This window comes from Pristis pectinata, chromosome 1 (assembly GCF_009764475.1).
Source record: "Pristis pectinata isolate sPriPec2 chromosome 1, sPriPec2.1.pri, whole genome shotgun sequence".
NCBI classification, from domain to species: Eukaryota; Metazoa; Chordata; class Chondrichthyes; order Rhinopristiformes; family Pristidae; genus Pristis; species Pristis pectinata.
Window position 1 is genome coordinate 96,342,701 of NC_067405.1, and position 24,261 is coordinate 96,366,961.

General features: G+C 42.2%; 1 protein-coding gene across 3 annotated transcripts in view; it reads left to right on the forward strand.

The window, feature by feature from the left end:
- The window catches only part of fntb (farnesyltransferase, CAAX box, beta), an 81,303-nt gene that overhangs the window by 34,189 nt on the left and 22,853 nt on the right, over positions 1 to 24,261 (forward strand). For all 3 annotated transcript variants that reach the window (XM_052029478.1, XM_052029487.1, XM_052029468.1), the window contains 3 exons: positions 3,481 to 3,572; positions 6,616 to 6,762; positions 18,398 to 18,481. In XM_052029478.1, coding sequence (XP_051885438.1) covers positions 3,481 to 3,572; positions 6,616 to 6,762; positions 18,398 to 18,481 — 323 coding nt within the window. The remainder of the gene's footprint in view (positions 1 to 3,480; positions 3,573 to 6,615; positions 6,763 to 18,397; positions 18,482 to 24,261) is intronic.

The window sequence follows — 24,261 nt, forward strand, 5'->3', positions numbered from 1 at the left end:
GACAAAAATTTCTTTTGACGCAGTGCCTTATTTTACCATTGTGCCGTACCAGCACTGAGGGAGTCAGATGAGAGCAGAAATTGACTAAAAGTGGCTGAGGACATTGTGTGTGTCTTTTTATTTTTTTGAAACGTATTGTGAAGATTGAGCAGATAGGTTAGTTGTAAGCATTCAGTGCAAGATGAGGAAAGGCTTTTTAGTCCATAAAACACAGAAAAAAGGAGCAAGACTAACCCATTCTGCCTTCAGGCCTGTTCCACCATTCAGCATGATTATATCTCATATCCATTTCATTACCCTCTTCCTACCTTCTCCTCATATCCCTTGGTCCATTATGTGGAGTTCTTGTTGATCACAGACTTAGCCATCCCTGTGCTGCTTTCATCACTAATGCCTTTGATTGCCATCTGTTGACGTTCTTAAAGGGTACAATGTTCTTTCCTTGTTTCCTTGCGGGTTACATGCAAAATATTAATATCTCTTTAGCTCTCAAACGTCTCATGAAGTATTGACTGTACCTTCCAAATCATGTTTCAGTATGCCCCAATTCTGCTTTATGTGGGAGAAGTCACGGGTCCACAAACTCATTCTGTCTTTATTTCAATCTGTACAATATTACTTGAGGTCTCCTAAATTTCTAATTAAGTTTTTTTTCCCAAAGATTATCAGAAGCTTATTTTACAAGGTCTATGTCATAGCTAACCCTGTTTTATCTGTCCCTAGCAAGCAATAATTGCTTGAACCTTCCTGGAATTGTATGTTCCAGAAACTTCCAACTGGTAGGTCTTTAGCAGGCTAACTCGCCTTGTGTTGCAAGGTTCATGCCTTGGGATGATGTTGGAGTTGCTTTAGCACTAAAGCAAGTTGGAGCTCTGAAAGGAATCAACTGAAGAATCTAATGGATAATTTATCATTCCTTTTTTTTGCAGTGCATTCTTCAACCATTTATTTTGTGATTATGGCTCAATGATGACCAGAAATAAATATGGTCAAAAAACCGAGGAAATGGCAGAAACTCTCAGCGGGCCAGGCAGCATCTCTGGAAAGAGGAAATGAGGTCTTTGACCACTATTCAGCACGATTATAGCTGATGACCCACTTCATCATCTTGTTCCTTAGTTCTCCCTATATCCCTTGGTCCATTACATAGAGTTCTTGTTGATTATTGCATCATGAACTTCTCAGCCATCCCTGTGTTGCATTCATCACTAACACACTGACCCTTTACATGAAGGGTCTTTGACCTGAAACGTCAACACTGGTTTCTCTTTCCACAGATGCTGTCTCACCTGAGTGTTTCGAGCATTTTCTGTTTGAGTTTTAGATTTCCAGTTCCTGCAGTTTTATTTTTCATTTTCATGTGTTCTTTATGTTTGAAATCTGACTTAAAGGATTCATTTGTAATGTATATTGAATAGATATTTAACCCAAATTGTATTTTCACCTAGTCTTAATTCTTCCATCCAATGATATAACTGGCACATATTTGGGTATTACGAAGATTTATCCCTGTATTAATGATTTTAGCTGGTAGTGATTTTAGCTACTTTACCAGTTTTATTTACAGAAGGGTAGAAAACAAACAGTGCAAGAGGAGGCCATGTGGCTTTTTGTGTCTGTACCAGTCCAAAAAGAGAGCTACCCTACGTAATATCACCCTTTACCATTACGTTTGTACCTCTGCAGGTCGTGGTACTTCAAGTATGCATCCAAATACTGTTTAGAAGCAATAAGGGTTTCTGCCTCTACCACTCTTTCAGGCTGTCAGTTCCAGACATCTACCATTCTCTGGTTTTCAAAAAAAATCTTGCCTCATCTTCCCTGTAATCTTATTTTCTTAAATCTATATCTCCTGTTTTTAACTTCTCAACTAAGGGAAATGGGTCTCTCCTATTTAATCTTTGTATGTTCCGCATAATTTTTTTGTACCATTATTACATCTGCTTAAGCCTCGTTTGCTCTGAAGAAAACTGTCATACATATTTTCTGATGCTGGCAATGTTTTCATAAATGTCCTCTGAATCTGCAATCATATTTTTCTATAATATAATGACCAGATCTGTAAATAGTATTCACGCTGTGGCTTGACTAATGTAGTGTGCAGTACTAGCATAAACTCCCTGTTCTTGTACTTCATCTAACAAAGGAAAGCATCCCATATGCCAACTTAATCACCACATGGAACTTAACTGCTACCTTTCAAGGATCTGTGGACATACATGCCGAGGTCCCTTTGTTCCTCAACATCACTTGATATCCTGCCATTTGTTGTCTATTCCCTTGCTCATTGCCCCTCTCCAAATACATAACCTTATTTTTTGGGATTAAAATCCTTTTGCAATTTTTGTGCTCAAGTGATCAGATCATCTACATCTTCCTGCAGTTTAAAGCTTTCATCTGCACCGTCAACCATATAGCCATTTGCATCATTTGCAGTTGATTCCCAATACTCACTTTTATGTCTGTTTGAAGTCTTTAAATAATTTTGCGTGCTCTTTAAGTTTCTTTTAAACCACAAAATCCTTGCAAACTTTGTTTCTATTTGTGACTGTCAAAGGTGAGACATGATTGAATAAAAAAGATGGCAGAAATAGTGACAAGGAGCAAGAGTGTAAAGGTGGTCATCTTGTCCCATAAGTGCAGAATTCAGTTGTTGAGCTGTGGTGTTAATGGTGAGGGGAAATTTAAGTTGTGATCGGAGTTGACCTTTTTGAGATTGTGAAGCCTTGAGTGAAATGTTTCAAGAACGGTCATGAATACGGCGAAGATGGGTGATGTAGGATGTAGTGGAGTAAGGACTAGATGGGGGAGTGACCAAAGGGAAGTGAAAGAAGGGATAATTGCATGACATGGGACTTGGATAAGAGCCTTAACAGATGGATGATATAGGATTGCAAAGACTATTCAATTGATACTGCCCCAGTGTCATTCAGGTACTTGACACTGATGGTTTGATTTAAATGAGATAAGTGAGGCTATGACTCTGTTAAGGAGTTGTATTTTCTTCCTTGCCCCCCGCACCCCACCCCACCCTTACCAAAGAAAAGGAGGAATGATATAATCTGTGGTATATGAACGTGGGGTCTCAGTCAGGAGAAGGTGATGAGGGCACTGGAAAAACTTACACTGGGAGAGCTAGCAATGAGCAAGGATGTGCAGATTGAGGTGAGGGAATATCCCAAAACTAACATTGTATCAAATCGCAGTATATAACCAGCATCAAGCATTTTGCTTTCTTAGTGTTTTGGGAAAAAATATTTGTTACATTCGTTTTTTTAAATCTAAAGTTACTATGTTAGGTGTGAGGATTCGTTTTGCTTTTAATATTCTAAATTAGCATATTTGTTTCATAACTTTGAGGGAATGTGACATAAAAACCCATGTAATCCATCATCTGTGTACTATATGTATCAGATATTTTATATTTTTGCTTCACTTGTTTCTTTGGTTTCTATATAGTATGTTTCTGGTTTGATTCAGTGTTTGGATGCCAGCCGACCTTGGCTCTGTTACTGGATCTTGCACAGCTTGGAGCTTCTGAGTGAGCCACTTGATGAAGGCACAGCTTCCCAGTGAGTACATGCTAAACTTGAAAAATGAAAACCTGTTACTCAAATGCCATTATAAACAAAAAAATTGTGATTATTCATCAGATTAAGATTTGTCTTTTGTAGTTTGCATGTTGGAGCATGCACTTTTTTTTTGGAGGGGGCTTAAACCTTGCAATCCATTTCTCTGTATTCTTTTAAGCAAAAGAACCATGAAATATTTGTTTTGGTTTGCATCGTAGATGCTGATATTTGCGGGTACTGACTTCAGGAAGATGGTGAGGTTTGCAGCATTGGAAAACTGAATTAATATTTTGACATAAATGTCCATGAAACTTAAAAGCATTTTAAAAAATTTTTCCAAGCATTTACTGTTAAATTTAAAAAGCAAATAAAAATTGCTAGACACAAGAATGCAAGAATTGCCATGGCTCCAGTTAATGCATCAATTTTTCTTGGCAGAAGTTAGCATCTGCAGTTGGCCCTGTATCTGATAGGCAAATCCTCAGTTACCCTGACATTCTTGTATGTCTTGTGACTGGAGTAATGTTGAATTGAAGTCACATCAAGATGCCCAGAATAGAGACATGCCATTCAACCTAAACTCCAAAATTTGTATGTTTGAACATGCATTAGGCAGGCTTAAAGTTTTCAAAAACTCTAAATGTTCTGCTCTTCTTAACTGCACTCAGAAGTGTCTCTTCATGTCTGTTTTTCAGAACAGTAACACGTGTTGTCTCTTTCCTGCCTGATTTTGCTTTGTTTGGCTCTTCTATCCCAGCTAATCATCACAATTCTTTTTCTTTATTGCTGGAATTCCTTACTAATGGTGCCTGTTAACATGTTGTATGATTTGAAATTCAAAGCAGATAAGAATAACTTCACTGATTTTTGCCTTTATAATCAATCCCATTTCATTCCTCAGTATAGGAACAGTAATTTGCACTGATACTTTGAAATAACTTTGGAATGGTCTCCCAATCATTGTTGTATTAAGTTGGTATCTTTTCAGTCATGGATACATTTGTTGCCTTGGTTTCTGCTGCAGGCTCTGATCCCCATTTCCTTGTGTTTTTTTCTGGCACATGTTTCCTTCTCAGTAAGCCTTCTGAAGGTTAGAGTTTGGAGCTTCTGTTTGCTCCTCAAATTTTGAGTTTTGTCTTATAACACACCATGTCCTTCATTACTGCAGGCTGAGTAAAGACGATTATACTTCCACCTGCCCTTATATGCTTAATACTTGACTATTTATGAAGAATCTTGTATTTTCTTAGCTATTCATGAACAGGATTTCACCTTGTTTGTAAGAAGACTCCTTTGAAATTTGGAATAAAGACATATAATTTAGAAAGAAAGCAATTCTTTGATGCTTTATTAATGTTCAATTTACAAATTTGTGGTTCAAATATCTTCTAACCTTAAAAATGGATTTAAGTCTCCCAACATACCCATTATTTTTATTTAGAGAAATGAAATACTGTTGCATAAAGTGGGTAATCCTATACCACTTCTGTAGTGTAAATTGCATTCATGCAGTGATTTCATATGCAAGAAATGGAATGGTGGAAAGTGTTAGTAGTGATGTGAGTAGTTCTCTTCCATGTTTAAATCATCCACAGGGACTGGAGTATTCCCTTGAGCCTGCTCCAGCATTCAATCTTATCATGGCTTTCTCTAATTCTATCAACCCATATTGGCTTCATATTCCTTGGCTTGCAAATATTTATTGATGGCGGATGTAAATTAATTCAGCTGGCATCTATTGCACTTTATGGTGGAGCATTGTCATCCTTTGCTGAAAAAGAGATTTCTTAATTAGTCCTGATTAGTACTGATGAAGGGTCTCAACCTAAAACATCAACTGTCCATTTTGCTCCATAGATGCTGCCTGACCTGCTGAGTTCCTCCAGATTTCCAGCATCTGTAGTCTCGTGTCTCTCTTTCTTAATTTTTTTTCTGAATTACCTGGATCTAATTTTTGGGTAATATCCTGGACTCCCTTGGCAGCAAAAAAAAAATTCTGTTATCCCTTGCAAAAACCTAAAAATGTGTTATTTCCCCATAACCTTGGGGTGTAGAAAATCTGGTTTATTTAATCTTGTCACCTAACCCTGGTAACCAGTTAATGAGGTAAATTTGCACAGCACTCCTTTCATTGTCACTGTATCCTTCCTCAGGTGTGATCCCAAAATCTAGATATGCTACTCCATAGCTTTTAGAAAACTGTAGTAAAAATGTACTCTTTTGAATTCTGTCCCTCTATAATCAGAGGCAACTGTACGTTTTGTGATCTGTTTATGATATCCCTGAAATATTTTCAAATGGTTTAATCATTTAAAAGATACTTGAAGTTTTTTTGGCCCAAAGTGAATGACATATTTGGCTGCTTTGAAATTTTGTGTCTCAGTTTTGGCCACTCACTTAATCTACCAATATCTCTAAGTAATTTTTTGTGTTTCCATCTACAGTACTTGTGCCACCAATCTTTGCCAATGGCCAACTTTGGCATATGACTGTTTTGTCAGTTATTAATGTAGTAAATTGTTAAGAACAAATAGTTATGGTGCTTAAATCACTCCTTTTCAATTTCAGTGCATATCTATATTGTATTTTGTGAAGTACGAGCATTTTGCTGATAAATGAGATGAAAATTATATTACTAATCTTTAATAAAATATTATTGGTGTGTGTTTGACATTTGGGGCCCCAATTGTTTTCACTGATTTACGCCTTATTAAGTTTGGATGTTTTCTGATGTGATTGGAGTATAATTGGTCTGACTTGACATGGGCATAATGATTTTTCATTGAGTGAATTTTCTGATGTAACTTCCAATTATACTCACAAAGGAAGTTTCAGACTAAGGTTCCATTTTGGCAAGAAGGCATATATGTGTGTGCATATGTAATGTGCTTATGCGTTTGAAGTGGTTGTTCATGTTGATCAGTCAGTAACGTACTCTGGATAATATGTTAAAATTCATATATGGTGTAGCACAGTTTGATGCCACATGATGAAAAAAATTGATGGATTAAATCAATTGCATTTTACCTCCCTTTATAAATAGCATTTGTCAATTCTTGGCACGATGTCAAAGTCCAAATGGTGGATTTGGTGGTGGACCAGGCCAAGAGCCACATCTTGCTCCAACATATGCTGCTGTGAATGCACTCTGTATAATAGGCACAGAAGAGTCATATGGCGTTATTAACAGGTAAGAATTATTAAAACAATATTATAGAGTATGTCATTAACTGGAGCATTGTTTTGAAATGTTTATTTTTATGGTATCCCAATCAATTTTTTAAAAAGTGCTTTGAATATTGCACAAGTTAGTACACCGAAAGATAGAAGCAAGTCTAATCCTTATGAGGATTAGTTGGTATAAAAACAGTCCAGTGGTGACCAATTATGTGTGCCATAATCTGGTAAGCATACTTGTAACATATTCCTCACTGCCATAATCCCAAACAGTAATCTGCATTTTTGACGACTTGGATGATCCAAGCAAATTCACGCCCAAGGTTGACAGCAACTTGAATTTGAATGCATGGATTAGAAGTAAGAAGTTGATTGATCACTTGTTGGATCAATAGCTACAGGTTGAAGATGATCTTGTTGACAGGACGTGCAAAAATGGCTGTGCAAAATCACAAGCTAAATTGAGAATTAGGTATTATGTTCAGAGGGACCCACTATGCTTTTTGGCAAAGTTCTATTTTTGTAGGAAAGAACAAATCTAAATTCAAAATGCTTTGTATCTGTCCTTCCAAGGTAAAGCTTCTCAACATTGGTAATGCAGTATGCCGTAACTAAGTTTCACATCACTTACAATATCTTGTAACTTGATCACTTAACTAACCAAGCTGATCCTGTATGCAACCAGAGGCACTGTAATTCTTACTAAAGTTAGTATTTGTGAGATTATTGACTACAATATTTAGGATTGTTAGTGGAATCATATTTGCAGTTTGTAACTTTTGGATTTGATTTTTCTTCAAACACAATACGAGGATTTGGAAGTGCTTTCATTACTGCTCTTTGGTCAGAGATGAATTATTTCTCTGATAATTACTTCCCTGTTTCTGATAGACTAGCATGTGACTTGACACAGAAGTTGCTAGTAAAGGGTGAACAATAAATCCTATTGTTCTATCATTAAACACTCTTCCAGTCTGTTCAACTATCATTCCGATAAATCTTGTATTCTGGAGACTGAACTAGGAATTGGTTTCTTTTTTTTTAAAAACTAGCAGCAACCTTGGAAAATGTATCAAATTTCACCAGAATGCAAAAGCTTCACATCAAGCTTTATGTTGATTCAAGAAGGAGACGATGCTAAAAGTCTTGTGGAACTAGTGCAGTTTGGTAAGAATGGGAGAGATGAGACCAGAAGGATTTTGACGCAATTCCAGAAAGTGAAAATGTTTTGGAAAGCTATTCCTCAAAGTACTGTGCCTGAACTGAGACATTTATACCCTGCTCTGACGTCTGGGATGTAAAGCTTTTTGGAGGGTTGCTATTTGTGAAATCACTCACTGAACCTCTATGGTACTGCAGCGAGATGACAACCAAACTCAACCTTGGAAAATGTATCAAATTTCACCAGAATGCAAAAGCTTCACATCAAGCTTTATGTTGATTCAAGAAGGAGACGATGCTAAAAGTCTTGTGGAACTAGTGCAGTTTGGTAAGAATGGGAGAGATGAGACCAGAAGGATTTTGACGCAATTCCAGAAAGTGAAAATGTTTTGGAAAGCTATTCCTCAACGTACTGTGCCTGAACTGAGACATTTATACCCTGCTCTGACGTCTGGGATGTAAAGCTTTTTGGAGGGTTGCTATTTGTGAAATCACTCACTGAACCTCTATGGTACTGCAGCGAGATGACAACCAAACTCAAGTAAAACCTGCATTTCTTATGCAATATTTTGTTCTTTTTCTGTACAACACACATTCTGATGAGATTTTCAAAAAGTTGTTCACCAGAGAGAAGGATGGGGTGGAGAGTTTGGTGGGGGTGGGTGTGCACTGATAGTCTGGAGCACATGTTTCAGGAGAAAGGACGTGTTAGAGATATTGGGGCACATTAAGGTGGACAAATCCCCAGGACCTGATGAAATCTACTCCAGATTGTAATGGGAACCAATGGAGGAGATTGCTGGGATTATGACGGAGATTTTTACATCATCTTCAACCACAGGTGAGGTACTGAAGGGTAGCTAATGTTCCCATATTCAAGAAGGGCAGTAGGAATAGAACAAAAAACTACAGGCTGGTGAGCCTTGCATCAGTAGTCAGGAAACGATTGGACAATATTCTGAGGGATAGGATTTATGATCACGTGAAATGGTAGGATCTGGTTAGGGTGAGTCAACATGGTTTTGTGTACAGCAAATCCTGCCTCTTAAACCTGAGTTTTTTGAGGCAGTTACTAAGAAAATTGATATTGGCAAGGCGGTAGACATGGTATAAGTGGACCTGAGCAAGGCTTTTGACAAGGTGCTGCACAGTTGGCTGGTCCAGAAAGTTAGGGAACATGGAGTCCAAGGTGCTTTAGTAAACTGGATCCCAAATTGGCTTGGCTTTAGGCAAAGGGTTGGAATCGAGGGGTGTTATTCTGACTGGATATCTGTAACCAGTGGTGTACTGCAGTGATTGGTGCTGGGACGTCAATGTCTGTGGCCTTACAAAGTAATTTTGTTGATGACACGAAGATTGGAGGAGTTGCAGATAGTGAGGGAGGTTGCCTAAGGATACAGATGGCCATCGATCAGTTGAAAATTTGGGTGGAGCAGTGGCAAATGGAATTTAATCCAGACAAGTATGAGGTAATGCATTTTGAGTCATCTAATACTGGCTGGACATCTACTGTAAATGGCAGGGATCTTAGAAGTGTTGATGTTCAGATCCCTGAAAATGGCAACAGGTGGATAGGGTAGTGAAGAAGGCATTTAGCTTGCTTGCCTGCCTTCATAGGTAGGGATATTGTGTATAAGAGTTGGGACATCATGTTGCAGCTGTCCAAGACATTGGTTAGGTCACACTTAGAATATTGCGTGCAGTCCCGGTCACCACACAATAGATAGAATGTGATTGCAACTGAAAGAATGCAGAAGAGGTTCACCAGGGTATTGCCTGGAATGGAGGGCTTCGGTTACAAGGAGAGATGGGATCGGCTGGGATTGTTCTCACTGGAGTGCAGGAAGCTGAGGGATGACCTTTGCGAGGTTTATAAAGTTTTGAGGGGCATGAATAAGGTAGTCAGTTTTTCCAAGGGTTGGGGAGTCTAAAATGAGAGGATGGGTTTAAGGTGAGATGGAATAGGTTTAAAGGAGATCTGAGGGGCAAGTTTTTCCACAGAGAGGGCGGTGGGTGTATGGAACAAGCTGTCTGAGGAGGTGGTAGAGGAGGTGCAATCAATATATTTAAAATGTGTTTGGACAGATATATGGATAGGAAAGGAATAGAGGAAAATGGGATTAGCATGGATGGGCATCTCAGTCAGAATGGATGAGTCAGGCCAAAGGGCCTGTTTCTAATTCAATGACAAATATAGTAACTATAAACTGATCAGACAGTTACAACCTATCCTGTCTGCCAGATTCAAAACACTGTTATCAATGAAGTTAGAAGAAGGGTTGTGGTGCAAGTAATACAAAGCTCCTCAATATACTAAAATTGAAATCATCGCCCATGTCTAAATTATTCAATGATACATTCCCTCTTATCTGCAATCTCCTACAATTTGAAAATTTATGCATTTTTGTGTTTAAATCTCTTTGGCCTTATCACTCCCATTCTTGGCAAATTTCACCAGTTCTACCAGATTTTTATCACTCTCTCTCCAACTCTGGCTTCATGCACTCACCACTTTTACTGGCTGTGCCTTTAGCCATGAGGACCTGAATTCCAGAATTTCTTCCCCAAATCTCCACCTGGCCACTTCTCTCTGACACTCCTTGAAACAAACCTCATTCACTGAGTTATATGTCACCCAGTTATAATCTCTTTTGTATGATGTCATTTTAAGATTGAAAATGCTCCTGTGAATTACATTTGACTATTTTCCTTCAGGGTGCTAAGTAGATTTTTTTTTCCTTGTTATTATAATTGCTGTCTCCATCAAGATTTATAATCCTTATGACACCACCACCTTGTGCGTTATCCACTCACTTTGTCCCATTATCAGTGGAAGAATTTTCTGATGCCTACTGCTCACTTGGACTGCTTCTGTCCCACTTTACAATTTTAAATGCACCCTAGAGTTACTTTATTGAATTAATGATTCTATATGGGTGCAAGTTGCTATTTCCATACTTACAGTTTATCTGTTTTGAACACGTGCAGCTTTTCTGAGGATGGTATTTATGAAAGAATTTGTATTAATAATGAGTTAAAATAGGAAAGGAATAAGCCATGAAACGAAATAATGTACCTTATTATTAATGCCTTCCAGCAAACCTCTTTATCATTGCTTTTATTTAGATGTGTCCAACAAGCAAATGAATCAGCAGTAGGATTAGGCCACTTGGTCCCTCAATCCCACCCAGCCATTTAATAAAACCTTGGCTGATCTGATTGATTGTAACCTAACTTCACTGTAACCTAACTTCACATTTCTGTCTGCTCCTGGTAACCTTCAACTCCCTTACTTATCATATATATATCTACCTCTGTGTTTAAAATATTCTAAGTTTCTGCTTCCAATGCCCGTTGAGGAAGAGCTTTCCAAAACATTTTCACTCGCTTGGATTGCTTCTCTTGCAAAATTAAAATTTGCCACTTAGTATTGAAAATATTCTGCCGAATACTTAAAAGGCAAGTGCTACAGTTGACACTGTGCCAGAAAAAAAGTATTTGTCAATCAGTTGTGGAGCACTTGCATTTGATTTTATAAAGCTGACATCCCACGGAGAGGACTAATGCATTATAAAACTTCATGGACAATGTGCCTTCTTGTTAAGCTTTTGTAGCGGTTGCTACCGCGGAATAAAACAAGACTCACTTGGAGGATTGCCAAACAGAACTGGTTTATTTTCCCGCCTTGCGCGGGCCCTTTAAGGGAGAAAACTCCCACCCAAAAAACGTCATCAGGACTTTCCCGCGTGTGGGTTCTCCCCGTCGCTCAGAAAGACGAGGCCCGCCGCCATCTTGGGCCTCGTCGCTCCGACGCCGCGCGACCCGACTGCCGAGCCGGTTCACCCGACTAGACGGTGAGTCGCCACACAACCCCCCCCAGAACCGGCGAGACAGTCCCCAAGGTTCGTGGGCTGTGCCAGCTGCCGCTTAGGGGGGCGGCCTCTGCGTCGCGGCGTGGCAACCTCAACAGGCTGTTGCAGATCCAAATGGGCCGGTTTGAGGCGGTCCGCCGTGAAAACCTGTTCCCTGCCTCCAATGTCCAAAATAAAAGTGGATCCGTTATTCCGTATGACTCGGAACGGTCCCTCATATGGTCGTTGCAATGGCGCCCGAGGTGTGCCCCTGCGAACGAAAACAAACTTACAGTCCCGTAGTTCCTTGGGCTGGCAGGATGGGGCTTGACCGTGCCGTGAGGTGGGAATCGGGGCCAAGGCGCCAAGCTTCTCGCGCAGTCTTTGTAGGACTGCTGGGGGTTGTTCCCCTTGGTCCCGAAGGGCAGGTATGAAATCCCCGGGGACAACTAGTGGCGCCCCGTATACAAGCTCAGCTGACGAAGTGCGGAGGTCTTCTTTGGGGGCAGTGCGTATGCCGAGCAGGACCCAAGGCAGCTCGTCAACCCAGTTAGGACCCTTCAGGCGGGCCATCAAGGCCGATTTTAGATGGCGGTGAAAACGTTCCACCAACCCGTTTGATTGAGGATGGTAGGCCGTGGTGGTGTGCAGCTGCGTCCCTAGCAGGTTCGCTAATGCAGCCCAGAGACTGGAAGTGAATTGGGTGCCTCTGTCTGAAGTGATGTGGGCCGGAACGCCAAAACGTGAGACCCAAGTTGTGAGCAGCGCTCGGGCGCAGGAATCAGTTGTGATGTCAGTCAGGGGGGTTGCCTCAGGCCACCTCGTGAACCGGTCCACGATAGTAAGGAGGTACCGGGCTCCTCTTGAAACCGGCAGAGGGCCCACGAGGTCGACGTGTATGTGGTCGAACCTCCTACGGGTAGGCTCGAACTGCTGTGGTGGGACCTTGGTGTGTCGCTGGATTTTTGACGTCTGGCAGTGCGGACAAGTCCTGGCCCACTCACTGACCTGTTTGCGCAGGCCATGCCAGACAAACTTGCTGGCGACCAGTCGGACAGTAGATCTGATGGACGGGTGCGCCAACCCATGTACCGAGTCAAAAACGCGTCTCCGCCAGGCTGCAGGGACTATAGGGCGGGGCTGACCGGTCGCAACGTCGCAAAGTAGGGTCCGCTGACCTGGACCAACCAAGAAATCTTGGAGCTGTAGACCCGAGACTGCAGTTCTGTAGCTGGGCAGTTCGTCGTCGGCTTGCTGTGCGTCAGCCAGGGCCGTGTAGTCGACACCCAAGGATAGGTTGTGGATGGTTGGTCTGGAAAGTGCATCAGCAACAACATTATCCTTTCCGGAGACATGTTGGATGTCAGTTGTGAACTCGGAAATGTAGGATAATTGTCTCTGCTGACGAGCTGACCAGGGATCGGAGACTTTGGAGAAGGCAAAGGACAGAGGCTTATGATGGGTGAAAGCGGTGAAAGGCCTGCCTTCTAGAAAGTATCGGAAATGCCGGACCGCCAGATACAGCGCTAGAAGTTCCCGATCAAAAGCGCTGTACTTCAGTTCGGGCGGTCTAAGGTGTTTGCTGAAAAACGCCAAGGGTTGCCAGCGGCCTTCGAGTAGCTGTTCCAGTACCCCACCCACCACGGTGTTGGACGCGTCTACCGTGAGGGCAGTCGGGACGTCAGTCCTGGGGTGTACCAGCATCGTGGCGTCTGCCAGGGCGTCTTTGGCCTTAACGAAAGCAGCCGCAGCCTCGTCAGTCCAGATGATGTCCTTGCCCTTACCAGCCAGCAGCGAGAACAGAGGGCGCATGATACGGGCTGCTGCAGGGATGAAACGATGGTAAAAGTTGACCATCCCAAGGAATTCCTGTAGGCCTTTGACTGTGTCGGGGCGGGCAAAATGGCGGATAGCATCCACCTTGGCGGGTAGGGGTGTTGCCCCGTCGCTGGTGATTTTGTGGCCGAGGAAATCGATAGAGTCAAGTCCGAATTGGCACTTGGACGGGTTAATCGTGAGGCCGAAATCGCGGAGGCGGGAATACAGCTGGCGGAGGTGGGAAAGGTGTTCCTGGCGGTTACGGCTGGCGATCAGTATGTCGTCCAAGTAAATGAACACGAAGTCCAGGTCTCGGCCTACCGCGTCCATCAGCCGCTGGAAGGTCTGCGCGGCGTTCTTAAGGCTGAACGGCATCCGAAGGAATTCGAACAGGCCGAATGGGGTGATAATCGCAGTTTTGGGGACGTCATCCGGATGGACCGCGATTTGGTGGTATCCCCTAACGAGGTCCACTTTGGAAAAGATGCGGGCCCCGTGTAAGTTCGCTGCGAAGTCCTGGATGTGAGGGATGGGATAGCGGTCTGGGGTGGTGGCGTCATTCAGCCTGCGGTAGTCGCCGCAGGGCCTCCACCCTCCGGTGGCTTTGGGGACCATGTGCAGGGGGGAGGCCCAGGGGCTGTCTGACCTGCGAACAATCCCCAGCTCCTCCATGTGACGGAACTCTTCCTTTGCCAGGCGGAGCTTGTCTGGAGGTAATCGCCGTGCTCGGGCATGAAGGGGTGGCCCTGTGGTAATGATGTGGTGTCGTACCCCATGTGTGGGCCTAGAATTTGTAAACGAAGGTGCCAAAATCGATGGGAATTCGGCTAGGAGATTGGCGAAATCGTCGCCAGAAAGGGAAATGGAGTCCAGGCGCGGGGCTGGTGGGCTGATTTCTCCCAGGGGATAGGTCCGGAGAGTGCTAGAGTGGACTAACCGCTTCCTTCGCAGGTCGACTAACAGGTTGTGGGCCCGAAGGAAATCGGCTCCTAGGAGTGGTCGGGCGATGGTGGCAAGGGTAAAGGTCCAGGTAAAACGGTTGCCGCCAAAGTGTAATTGAAGGGTACGGGTGCTGAAAGACCGTATCGTTGTACCGTTGGCGGCATTGAGTAGAGGACCTGGTGGCCTGTCACGAGTGTCGCGGCCTGTCAGGGGCAAAATACTGACCTCCGCTCCAGTATCAACGAGGAAATGCCGTCCAGATTTCTTGTCCTGAATGAAGAGGAGGCTCTGTCGGCGGCCAGCCGCCATAGCCATCAGCGGCGGCTGGCCCTGGCGTTTCCCTGAAACTTGCAGGGTGGGCGGCATCGACGGGCCTCCGCACCCCACCTCTGATGGTAGAAGCACAGCTGGTCACCCATGTCGTCGTCTGCGTTCCTGGGGCGTGGCTGCTCGGTTGCTGGGGCCGGGCGAGGCGGGCGTTGGGCTCGCGGCCTGGTGATTTGACTGATGGACGAACCGCTCTCGCGCTTGGCCCTCCACAGGACATCTGCCCGGGCGGCCACCTCATGGGGGTTGCTGAAGTCGGCGTCAGCTAACAACAAGTGGATGTCATCGGGGAGCTGTTGGAGGAAGGCCTGTTCGAACATCAGGCATGGCTTGTGTCCCTCAGCCAATGCCAGCATCTCAGTCATTAGGGCGGATGGGGATCTGTCCCCCAGGCCATCCAGATGAAGCAGGCGGGCGGCGCGCTCACGACGGGAGAGGCCGAAGGTCCGGATCAAAAGGTCTTTGAAAGCCGGGTACTTATCTTCCTCCGGAGGCAACTGGATGAAGTCTCCAACCTGGGCAGCTGTCTCTTGGTCCAGAGAGCTAACCACATGGTAGTACTTCGTGGAGTCGGAGGTGATCTGCCGAAGGTGGAATTGCGCTTCGGCCTGGTCAAACCAGACGCTGGGCCGAAGTGTCCAAAAGGTGGGCAGCTTGAGGGCCACTGCGTTGGCTGCTGCGCTGTCATCCATTTCGCGGGTCCAAAAGCCGTTTGGACCGTCGGGGTCACCAATGTAGCGGTTGCTACCGCGGAATAAAACAAGACTCACTCGGAGGATTGCCAAACAGAACTGGTTTATTTTCCCGCCTTGCGCGGGCCCTTTAAGGGAGAAAACTCCCGCCCAAAAAACCGGCAATGACGTAAGTCCTACGTCATCAGGACTTTCCCGCGCACGGGTTCTCCCCGTCGCTCGGAAAGACGAGGCCCGCCGCCATCTTGGGCCTCGTCGCTCCGACACCGCGCGACCCGACTGCCGAGCCGGTTCGCCCGACTAGACGGTGAGTCGCCACACTTTGTGAATTGAAAATGTGTCTTTCTAATAAAAGGCATGACTGGTAACAATAAAACAAGGTCAAATAAGGCCTTAAAATGAAAATGTATCTATAAATGCCCGTCCTTTTATAGGTATATGAAGGCTCCACTGCAACTTGTGTTAATCCACTATCTGACTCTTTGGAAATGTCAATTGTTTGGTCTTTGCCTCACCCAGGTAATGTTTGCCATGCTCTCTCGAACTCCAAGGCCTTAATTCGTGTACTCCATTTCCACCCACCAGTGACCTTCCTGTCCACTCACTGGGGTTATTGGAAAAGTTTTTATCATCCTGTGTAATATCTTTAAATACATGAATTGAAAGAGAGTTGTGGTATTACTGGAAATAAAATTAAATAGTTCAGAAAATCTGCCCCTCTGGCATCACTAAATAACTGTGTGCGCAAAATATATGAATATATTGTCTGCCACTCCTTGTTCCCAAATCTACAGACAGGAAATACAAACTTTGTTGTGTGACTTGGCAAAATCATTCACAATAATAGATGAGTGAACACCCGTAGACGCTGAATGAACCATTGAGATTACAATGTAGCACATTCATTCCTCCAAAGTCCAGCACTGATCATCATTGCTGCCAATTCCTTTAAACTACCTGTATGTCCAGACACCTTGACATGTCTAGGTATGTCAATGATTTGAGCTGAAAAGCAGCACAGAAAAGAGAAATGGAGGAAAAGTAGTTTTGTGATACAATGGGCAAGACTTTCATGAGAAATGGGGGCAGTTCCACATGGGCACAAGTTCTGAGCATCCCAGTGATGTTTCCTAAGATTTTGTGGAATATGCTTCATGCAGGATGTGTCATGGAGCACTAACCTGTTGCTGCTCACCCAACACTTTTGCTAAGGAATTAGTGTAATACACCTGTGCCAGGTTAGACCAGATGCAGGTTCAGTGACTCCATTCATTTCAATGGAGAGAAATAGCTGTGCAAAGCAAATTTTGAGGCATTTGTTTGTTTAATTGATCATATTTTTTAATGTCTCTGAATGTCAGACACTGAACTATTCAGTTTATTTTTCAGCAGCTTTTTGGGTAGTGCTTGTTCTGGTCTTGTTATGCAATGCCATTAAAGTCAGGAAAGGCCTCTGCTGCAAAAGCCTCATTGATGAAGTTGGAGCTGCTTTGTGGAAGTTGTCATGAGCAGATCCACCAATGATTAGTGCAGACTTAGTGGGTAAATGAATGTAGACAGCTCAATGCTTGATCCATTGTAAGAATATTAATGCCAGTAATTCTGAATAACATAATTATGTACGGACAATCTGAAGATTCAAATGTGTTTTGTTTTGAAGCACAAGTACTAATTCAGTCGTACCCAAGCCAGCTTTATTTCAAACAAAGTTGGAGGTAGATTTTTTTTTGCTATATTTGACCTGTCCTTGATGTTACTTGGCACACACCAGGATTATGAAGTCTTTATTGCATGAACAAATTAAAAACATTAGGAGAAAAATACTAGCTTGTCCTGTTTGATCACGTTTCAGTTTGATTCCAAAATGCTATCCAACATGTTGAAGCCAAAGCCCATAACAATTAGGGGGAAGCAAAACATCTTCATCTACTTTGGCTCTGTGATCTCTGTGATATTGGCACTGCATAAGAATTGTTGTGGACTTTGTGCATCACCCTTCCTATTTGCACTCTGTATGCCCTCTATATGAAATCAATGATATTTTAGAGATAGAATCTTCAGGTATTATCATTTGTAATTTGAATGAACATTCCTACCAACGCCCCTTTGCACTGTGATCATGGCTAACAAATCTGTCAAACTCTCCAAATTATTGTATGCCATGTCGAGTTGATGGAATAAAAGTTTGCATTGAGCTCTGAACCCTTGTTCTGCGTGGAATCAAAATCACTCACCTTTTCTTTCTCCTCCACTGCCCCCTGCTGCCACCATTTCCTCACTACCTAGCAATAACGAGAGAGAGGTAGTGGAAGAACATGTTCCAGTTTATGCATTTGGTGTGTGGTGTTAAAGGGATTAGAGCATAACAGGAATCAAGTTTTTTTTTAAATGTAATATTCTTTTTTTCCAACCTGATATTTTATTATTTGAATACTTGAGTACAACTAAGTCAAGCAAACAGACTTCCAGTGTCCTGTCCTTTGCAAGAGAAATGGATTAATTCCTTTCATTTAAGTGTTAACTTTATGTACTTCTGGCTTTGACTACCACTTGTAGCTGAGTACAAGTGCCAGGCTTGGTCTGCTCTAAATAATGCAATAATCTTTAAATGACTGAACATTTGCGTCAAGGTGTTCATATATTCTTGTTTTTATCTGCACTTTCAGAAGAAGAATATGACTTCAAATGTAAACTTTGATCCTGACCAAAAATCTAAACAAGCTAACTGAGAATTTAAGTAAAAGAACAACTTGAATTTCAGGCATCATGTATTTCATGTCCATAGAACCATACAGCACAAAACAGGCCCTTCGGCCCACCCAGACTAGGTCTGAGTGATGTCTTTTTCTTATTTTAGGGAAAAGTTACTAGAATTTCTGTACTCTGTGAAGCAGCCAAATGGATCCTTTACTATGCATGTGAGTGGAGAAGTTGATGTCAGGTATGTTTGAGTTTTGAATTGTTACTTACTGGAGGCAGTAAGTAAATGTTTAAACATTGCTTCAAATACTTTAACAAGTTTGTAGTGAGTTGGACGCAGCAGTAACTGAGTACTAATGTTTTCACTCGTAAGGAATGTATTTTTCATTTTTAGGTAAAAACAGCTTTGCTTTTTCCTTTTCACTATTTCTTTTTATTCTGTTTACTCAGTTTGTTTTCAACCTGAAAAACTCTAATCCCAACCCGAAAAGTCCTAATTCTACCTTGGACTATATTTCCCTCAGCTTGCACTAATATAATAATAGTTTTTTGTTGTTGTGTAAGTTAGGTACAATTTATGTAAGTTTACATTTATGTAATTTATGTTTGTCATTTTTTAACATACTGTGCTGCTGCTGCAAAAAGCTAATTTTCATGGCATTTATACCCTGGGTATGTGTGCCCCATGACAATAAACTTGGACTTGAATTTGAGCTTTTTGAACGTAATATAATCGTAAATTTGTGTTTTATTTGTTTGGATAATTTCTGTCATTGATAGTAAGCCTTGCCATTATTTCTACTCAGAGCAAAATTTCAGGTAAAATGCAGACAAGTGAGAAGTTAAGAGAACAGGCAGATATATTTATATTGTATAACAAAAAGTCCCAAAAGTGCTTAACAGGAGTGTTTACCAACAAGATTTGGCACTGAGCTACAGAAATATCAAGGAAGATAACCAAAAGCTTGATCAAGAGTTGGATTTGGTTGGGGAAGAGTCATATCTGGCACTTACTGCCTTGGAAATTGAAGTCTCAGCTGGCACTGGTAAAGAGAATAAATCTGTAGATAATTGGAGAGGATATATCTTGGACAGTTGGGGGACTTGAAGAGTTTATAGGCAATACCATGGAAAGCTTTGAAAATAAGGATGAAGATTTCAAGATCTTGCTTAACAAGAAGTAATGGAGCATGGTATGAATAAGGAAAGCTGTGGAGGTTGGATGAGCTTAAATTTTCAGGGATTTGAATGGAAGAAGCTGGTTTGAAGTGGGTTGGAATAATGAAATAAGCATAACTGAGGATTTCAGAAGCAGGTATGTTTGGGCAAAAGGAGAGTTTTATATTGAAGAGTATCTTGGGTGTTAAATGGGTATTTCTGTTTGCATGATGAGCACTGATGCTGTGGACATACAGTGGCATGCAAAAGTTTGGGCACCCCTGGTCAAAATTTCTGTTACTGTGAATAGCTAAGCGAGTAAAAGATGACCTGATTTCCAAAAGGCATAAAGTTAAAGATGACACATTTCTTTAATATTTTAAGCAAGATTACTTTTTTATTTCCATCTTTTACAGTTTCAAAATAACAAAAAAGGAAAAGGGCCCGAAGCAAAAGTTTGGGCACCCTGCATGGTCAGTCCTTAGTAACACCCCCTTTGGCAAGTATCACAGCTTGTAAACACTTTCTGTAGCCAGCTAAGAGTCTTTCAATTCTTGTTTGGGGGATTTTTGCCCATTCTTCCTTGCAAAAGGCTTCCAATTCTGAGAGATTCTTGGGCCGCCTTGCATGCACTGCTCTTTTGAGGTCTATCCACAGATTTTTGATGATGTTTAGGTCGGGGGACTGTGAGGGCCATGGCAAAACCTTCAGCTTGTGCAGTCCATTGTGGATTTTGAGGTGTGATTAGGATCGTTATCCTGTTGTAGAAGCCATCCTCTTTTCATTTTCAGCTTTTTTACAGACAGTGTGATGTTTGCTTCCAGAATTTGCTGGTATATAATTGAATTCATTCTTCCCTCTACCAGTGAAATGTTCCCCATGCCACTGGCTGCAACACAAGCCCAAAGCATGATCGATCCACCCCCGTGCCTAACAGTTGGAGAGGTGTTCTTTTCATGAAATTCTGCACCCTTTTTTCTCCAAACATATCTTTGCTCGTTGCAACCAAAAAGTTCTATTTTAACTCCATCAGTCCACAGGACTTGTTTCCAAAATGCATCAGGCTTGTTTAGATGTTCCTTTGCAAACTTCTGATGCTGAATTTTGTGGTGAGGACGCAGGCAAGTTTGGAGAAAAAAGGGTGCAGAATTTCATGAAAAGAACACCTCTCCAATTTTAAGCATGGGGGTGGATCGATCATGCTTTGGGCTTGTGTTGCAGCCAGTGGTACAGGGAACATTCCTCTGGTAGAGGGAACAATGAATTCAAATAAATACCAGCAAATTCCGGAAGCAAACATCACACCATCTATATATAAAAAAAAGCTGAAGATGAAAAGAGGATGGCTTCTACAACAGGATAATGATCCTAAACACACCTTAAAATCCACAATGGACTACCTCAAGGGGCACAAACTGAAGGTTTTGCCATGGTCCTCACAGTCCCCCGACCTAAACATCATCGAAAATCTGTGGATAGACCTCAAGAGCAGTGCATGCAAGACGGCCCAAGAATCTCGCAGAACTAGAAGCCTTTTGCAAGGAAGAATGGGTGAAGATCCCCCAAACAAAAATTGAAAGACTCTTAGCTGGCTACAGAAAGCGTTTAAAAGCTGTGATACTTTCCAAAGGGGGTGTTACTAAGTACTGACCATGCAGGGTGCCCAAACTTTTGCTTCGGGCCCTTTTCCTTTTTTGTTATTTTGAAACTGTAAAAGATGGAAATAAAAAAGTAATCTTGCTTAAAATATTAAAGAAAAGAAATCTTTAACTTTATGCCTTTTGGAAATCAGGTCATCTTTTACTCGCTTAACTATTCACAGTAACAGAAATTTTGACCAGGGGTGCTCAAACTTTTGCATGCTGCTGTAGTGGAAAGCCTTTTGAAAATCAGCTAATCCAATGAACATGGATCAAAGTAATTGGTACAAGGATGAGAAAGAAGTTGAGAATTATATATCTTCAAAAAAAATTGTGACACAGAAGGAGACATTTCAGCCTATCATGTCTTTGCAAGGTGAAAAATAATCTATTAGGTTATTCCCATATTCTGGCTGAGGCACTTTATCAGTTATACCAAAAAAGTTCTCATCAAGCAATTTCAGCGTTGAGGCTCTCTGCCTCCACACCTCCCCCCCCCCCCCCCCCCCCCACCTTTCTTATCCCTCAACACTTTGTGGAATGAAGAAATACAATCCTCGACTTCCTTCTCATCCTTGTTCCAATTACTTTGATCCATGTCCACCAAGTTTTCAACCTCCTGTTTCACCCTTCCTTAGCCTTGCATAATTTACTTCCATGAAAGCTGCCCCAGATCTCATTTGTTCCAAACTAACCTCGACCGAGCTAAACTTTTCCTATATTTGAACCAAGGCTGCAATAACACGTGGACCCTGGCAAAGCAGACCGTGACAGCTTACAGTTTTGTTGGGTAGGTGCCCCTATATGGCAGTACTTGAACAGCTTAACTAGTGGCACAGTTAGTTCTGGTGTACAAGTCTTCAGTGCAACAAATAATTGTCTATAAAGGGGAATGAGGAGCTGAAAATATGATCATCTGTTTTTCAATTCTATTGGAGAAATGATTGGGAGTGACAAATGAAGAATCCCCAAGACCCGATGACCTGAATCTCAAGGTTTTGACAGAGGTGGTTCTGGAGATGATGGATGTACATAATGTCATCATTCAAAATTCCTTGTATTTTACTACCAAATTGTTACAGGGCTTGATGGTGAGATGCAGGGATTATGTCTTTCCTTGCTGATGTGTCAAGAAACTGATCATATTCACAAAATTTGAGGTCGGCAATTCTGGACTGAGATAAGGAGTTTTCTCAGGAAGAGAGTAGTGCATCTTTAGAGTTCTCCACCTAAGAGGGCTGTGGGGCTCAGTTGCTTTGATCTGATCTTTTGCTTGTAGGGTCACCTATCTCTGCCTGCAGCCTGCTGCTTCTGCTGAATAGCATGCACATCAGAGCCGATGGTCCAGCATCACAATGCCGGCATCTTGTTTTCGGATACATTTTGTGTGGCTCAGAGCATCCTCTTCTGTACTTTGGTACTTTGGTAATGAGACGGAAATGGCTGCAGAATGTGATGGAATACAGTGGCATGCAAAAGTTTGGGCACCCCTGGTCAAAATTTCTGTTACTGTGAATAACTAAGCGAGTAAAAAATGACCTGATTTCCAAAAGGCATAAAGTTAAAGATGACACATTTCTTTAATATTTTAAGCAAGATTACTTTTTTATTTCCATCTTTTACAGTTTCAAAATAACAAAAGAGGAAAAGGGCCCGAAGCAAAAGTTTGGGCACCCTGCATGGTCAGCACTTAGTAACAGCCCCTTTGGCAAGTATCATCAAATGCTTTCTGTAGCCAGCTAAGAGTCTTTCAATTCTTGTTTGAGAGATTTTTGCCCATTCTTCCTTGCAAAAGGCTTCTAGTTCTGTGAGATTCCTGGGCCGTCTTGCATCCAATGCTCTTTTGAGGTCTATCCACAGATTTTCGATGATGTTTAGGTCAGGGGACTGTGAGGGCCATGGCAAAACCTTCAGCTTGTGCCTCTTGAGGTAGTCCATTGTGGATTTTGAGGTGTGTTTAGGATCATTATCCCGTTGTAGAAGCCATCCTGTTTTCATCTTCAGCTTTTTTACAGACTGCGTGATGTTTGCTTCCAGAATTTGCTGGTATTTAATTGAATTCATTGTTCCCTCTACCAGTGAAATGTTCCCAGTGCCACTGGCTGCAACACAAGCCCAAAGCATGATCGATCCACCCCCATGCTTAACAGTTGGAGAGTTGTTCTTTTCATGAAATTCTGCACCCTTTTTTCCCCAAACATACCTTTGCTCATTGCGGCCAAAAAGTTCTACTTTAACTTCATCAGTCCTCAGGACTGGTTTCCAAAATGCATCAGGCTTGTTTAGATGTTCCTTTGCAAACTTCTGATGCTGAATTTTGTGGTGAGGACGCAGGAAAAGTTTTCTTCTGATGACTCTTCCATGAAGGTCATATTTGTGCAGGTGTTGCTGCACGGTAGAACAGTGCACCACCACTCCAGAGTCTGTTAAATGTTCCTGAAGGTCTTTTGCATTCAAACGGGGGTTTTGATTTGCCTTTCTAGCAATGCTATGAGCAGTTCTCTCGGAAAGTTTCATTGGTCTTCCAGACCTCAACTTGACCTCCACCATTCCTGTTAACTGCCATTTCTTAATTACATTACAAACTGAGGAAACGGCTACCTGAAAATGCTTTGCTATCTTCTTATAATCTTCTCCTGCTTTGTGGGTATCATTTATTTTCATTTTCAGAGTGCTAGGCAGCTGCTTAGAGGAGCCCATGGCTGCTGATTGTTGGGACAAAGTTTGAGGAGTCAGGGTATTTATAAAGCTTTGAAATTTGCATCACCTGGCCTTTCCTAACAAGGGCTGTGAACAAGCCATAGCCCTAACAAGCTAATGAAGGTCTGAGACCTTGGTAAAAGTTATCTGAGAGCTCAAATCTCTTGGGGTGCCCAAACTTTTGAATGGTGCACCTTTCCTTTTTTTTCCACTCTAAGATTATACAAAACAAAAATAATACACTAATCTTGCTTAAAATGTTGAAAAGAATGTTTCGTCTTTAACTTTATGACTTTTGGAGATCAGTTCATCTTCTACTCACTTAACTATTCACAGTAACAGAAATTTTGACCGGGGTGCCCAAACTTTTGCGTGCCACTGTACGCCTGTCCTGTATTTGATGGCCAGCTCACCTCATGTTTTCTTTCTTTTGTTGTTAGATCTATTATGAATCTTTCCTCCTTGGCACAGTGATACAACATAATGTGTCATCTGTGTGAAGGCAGGATTTTGCCTTTCCAAC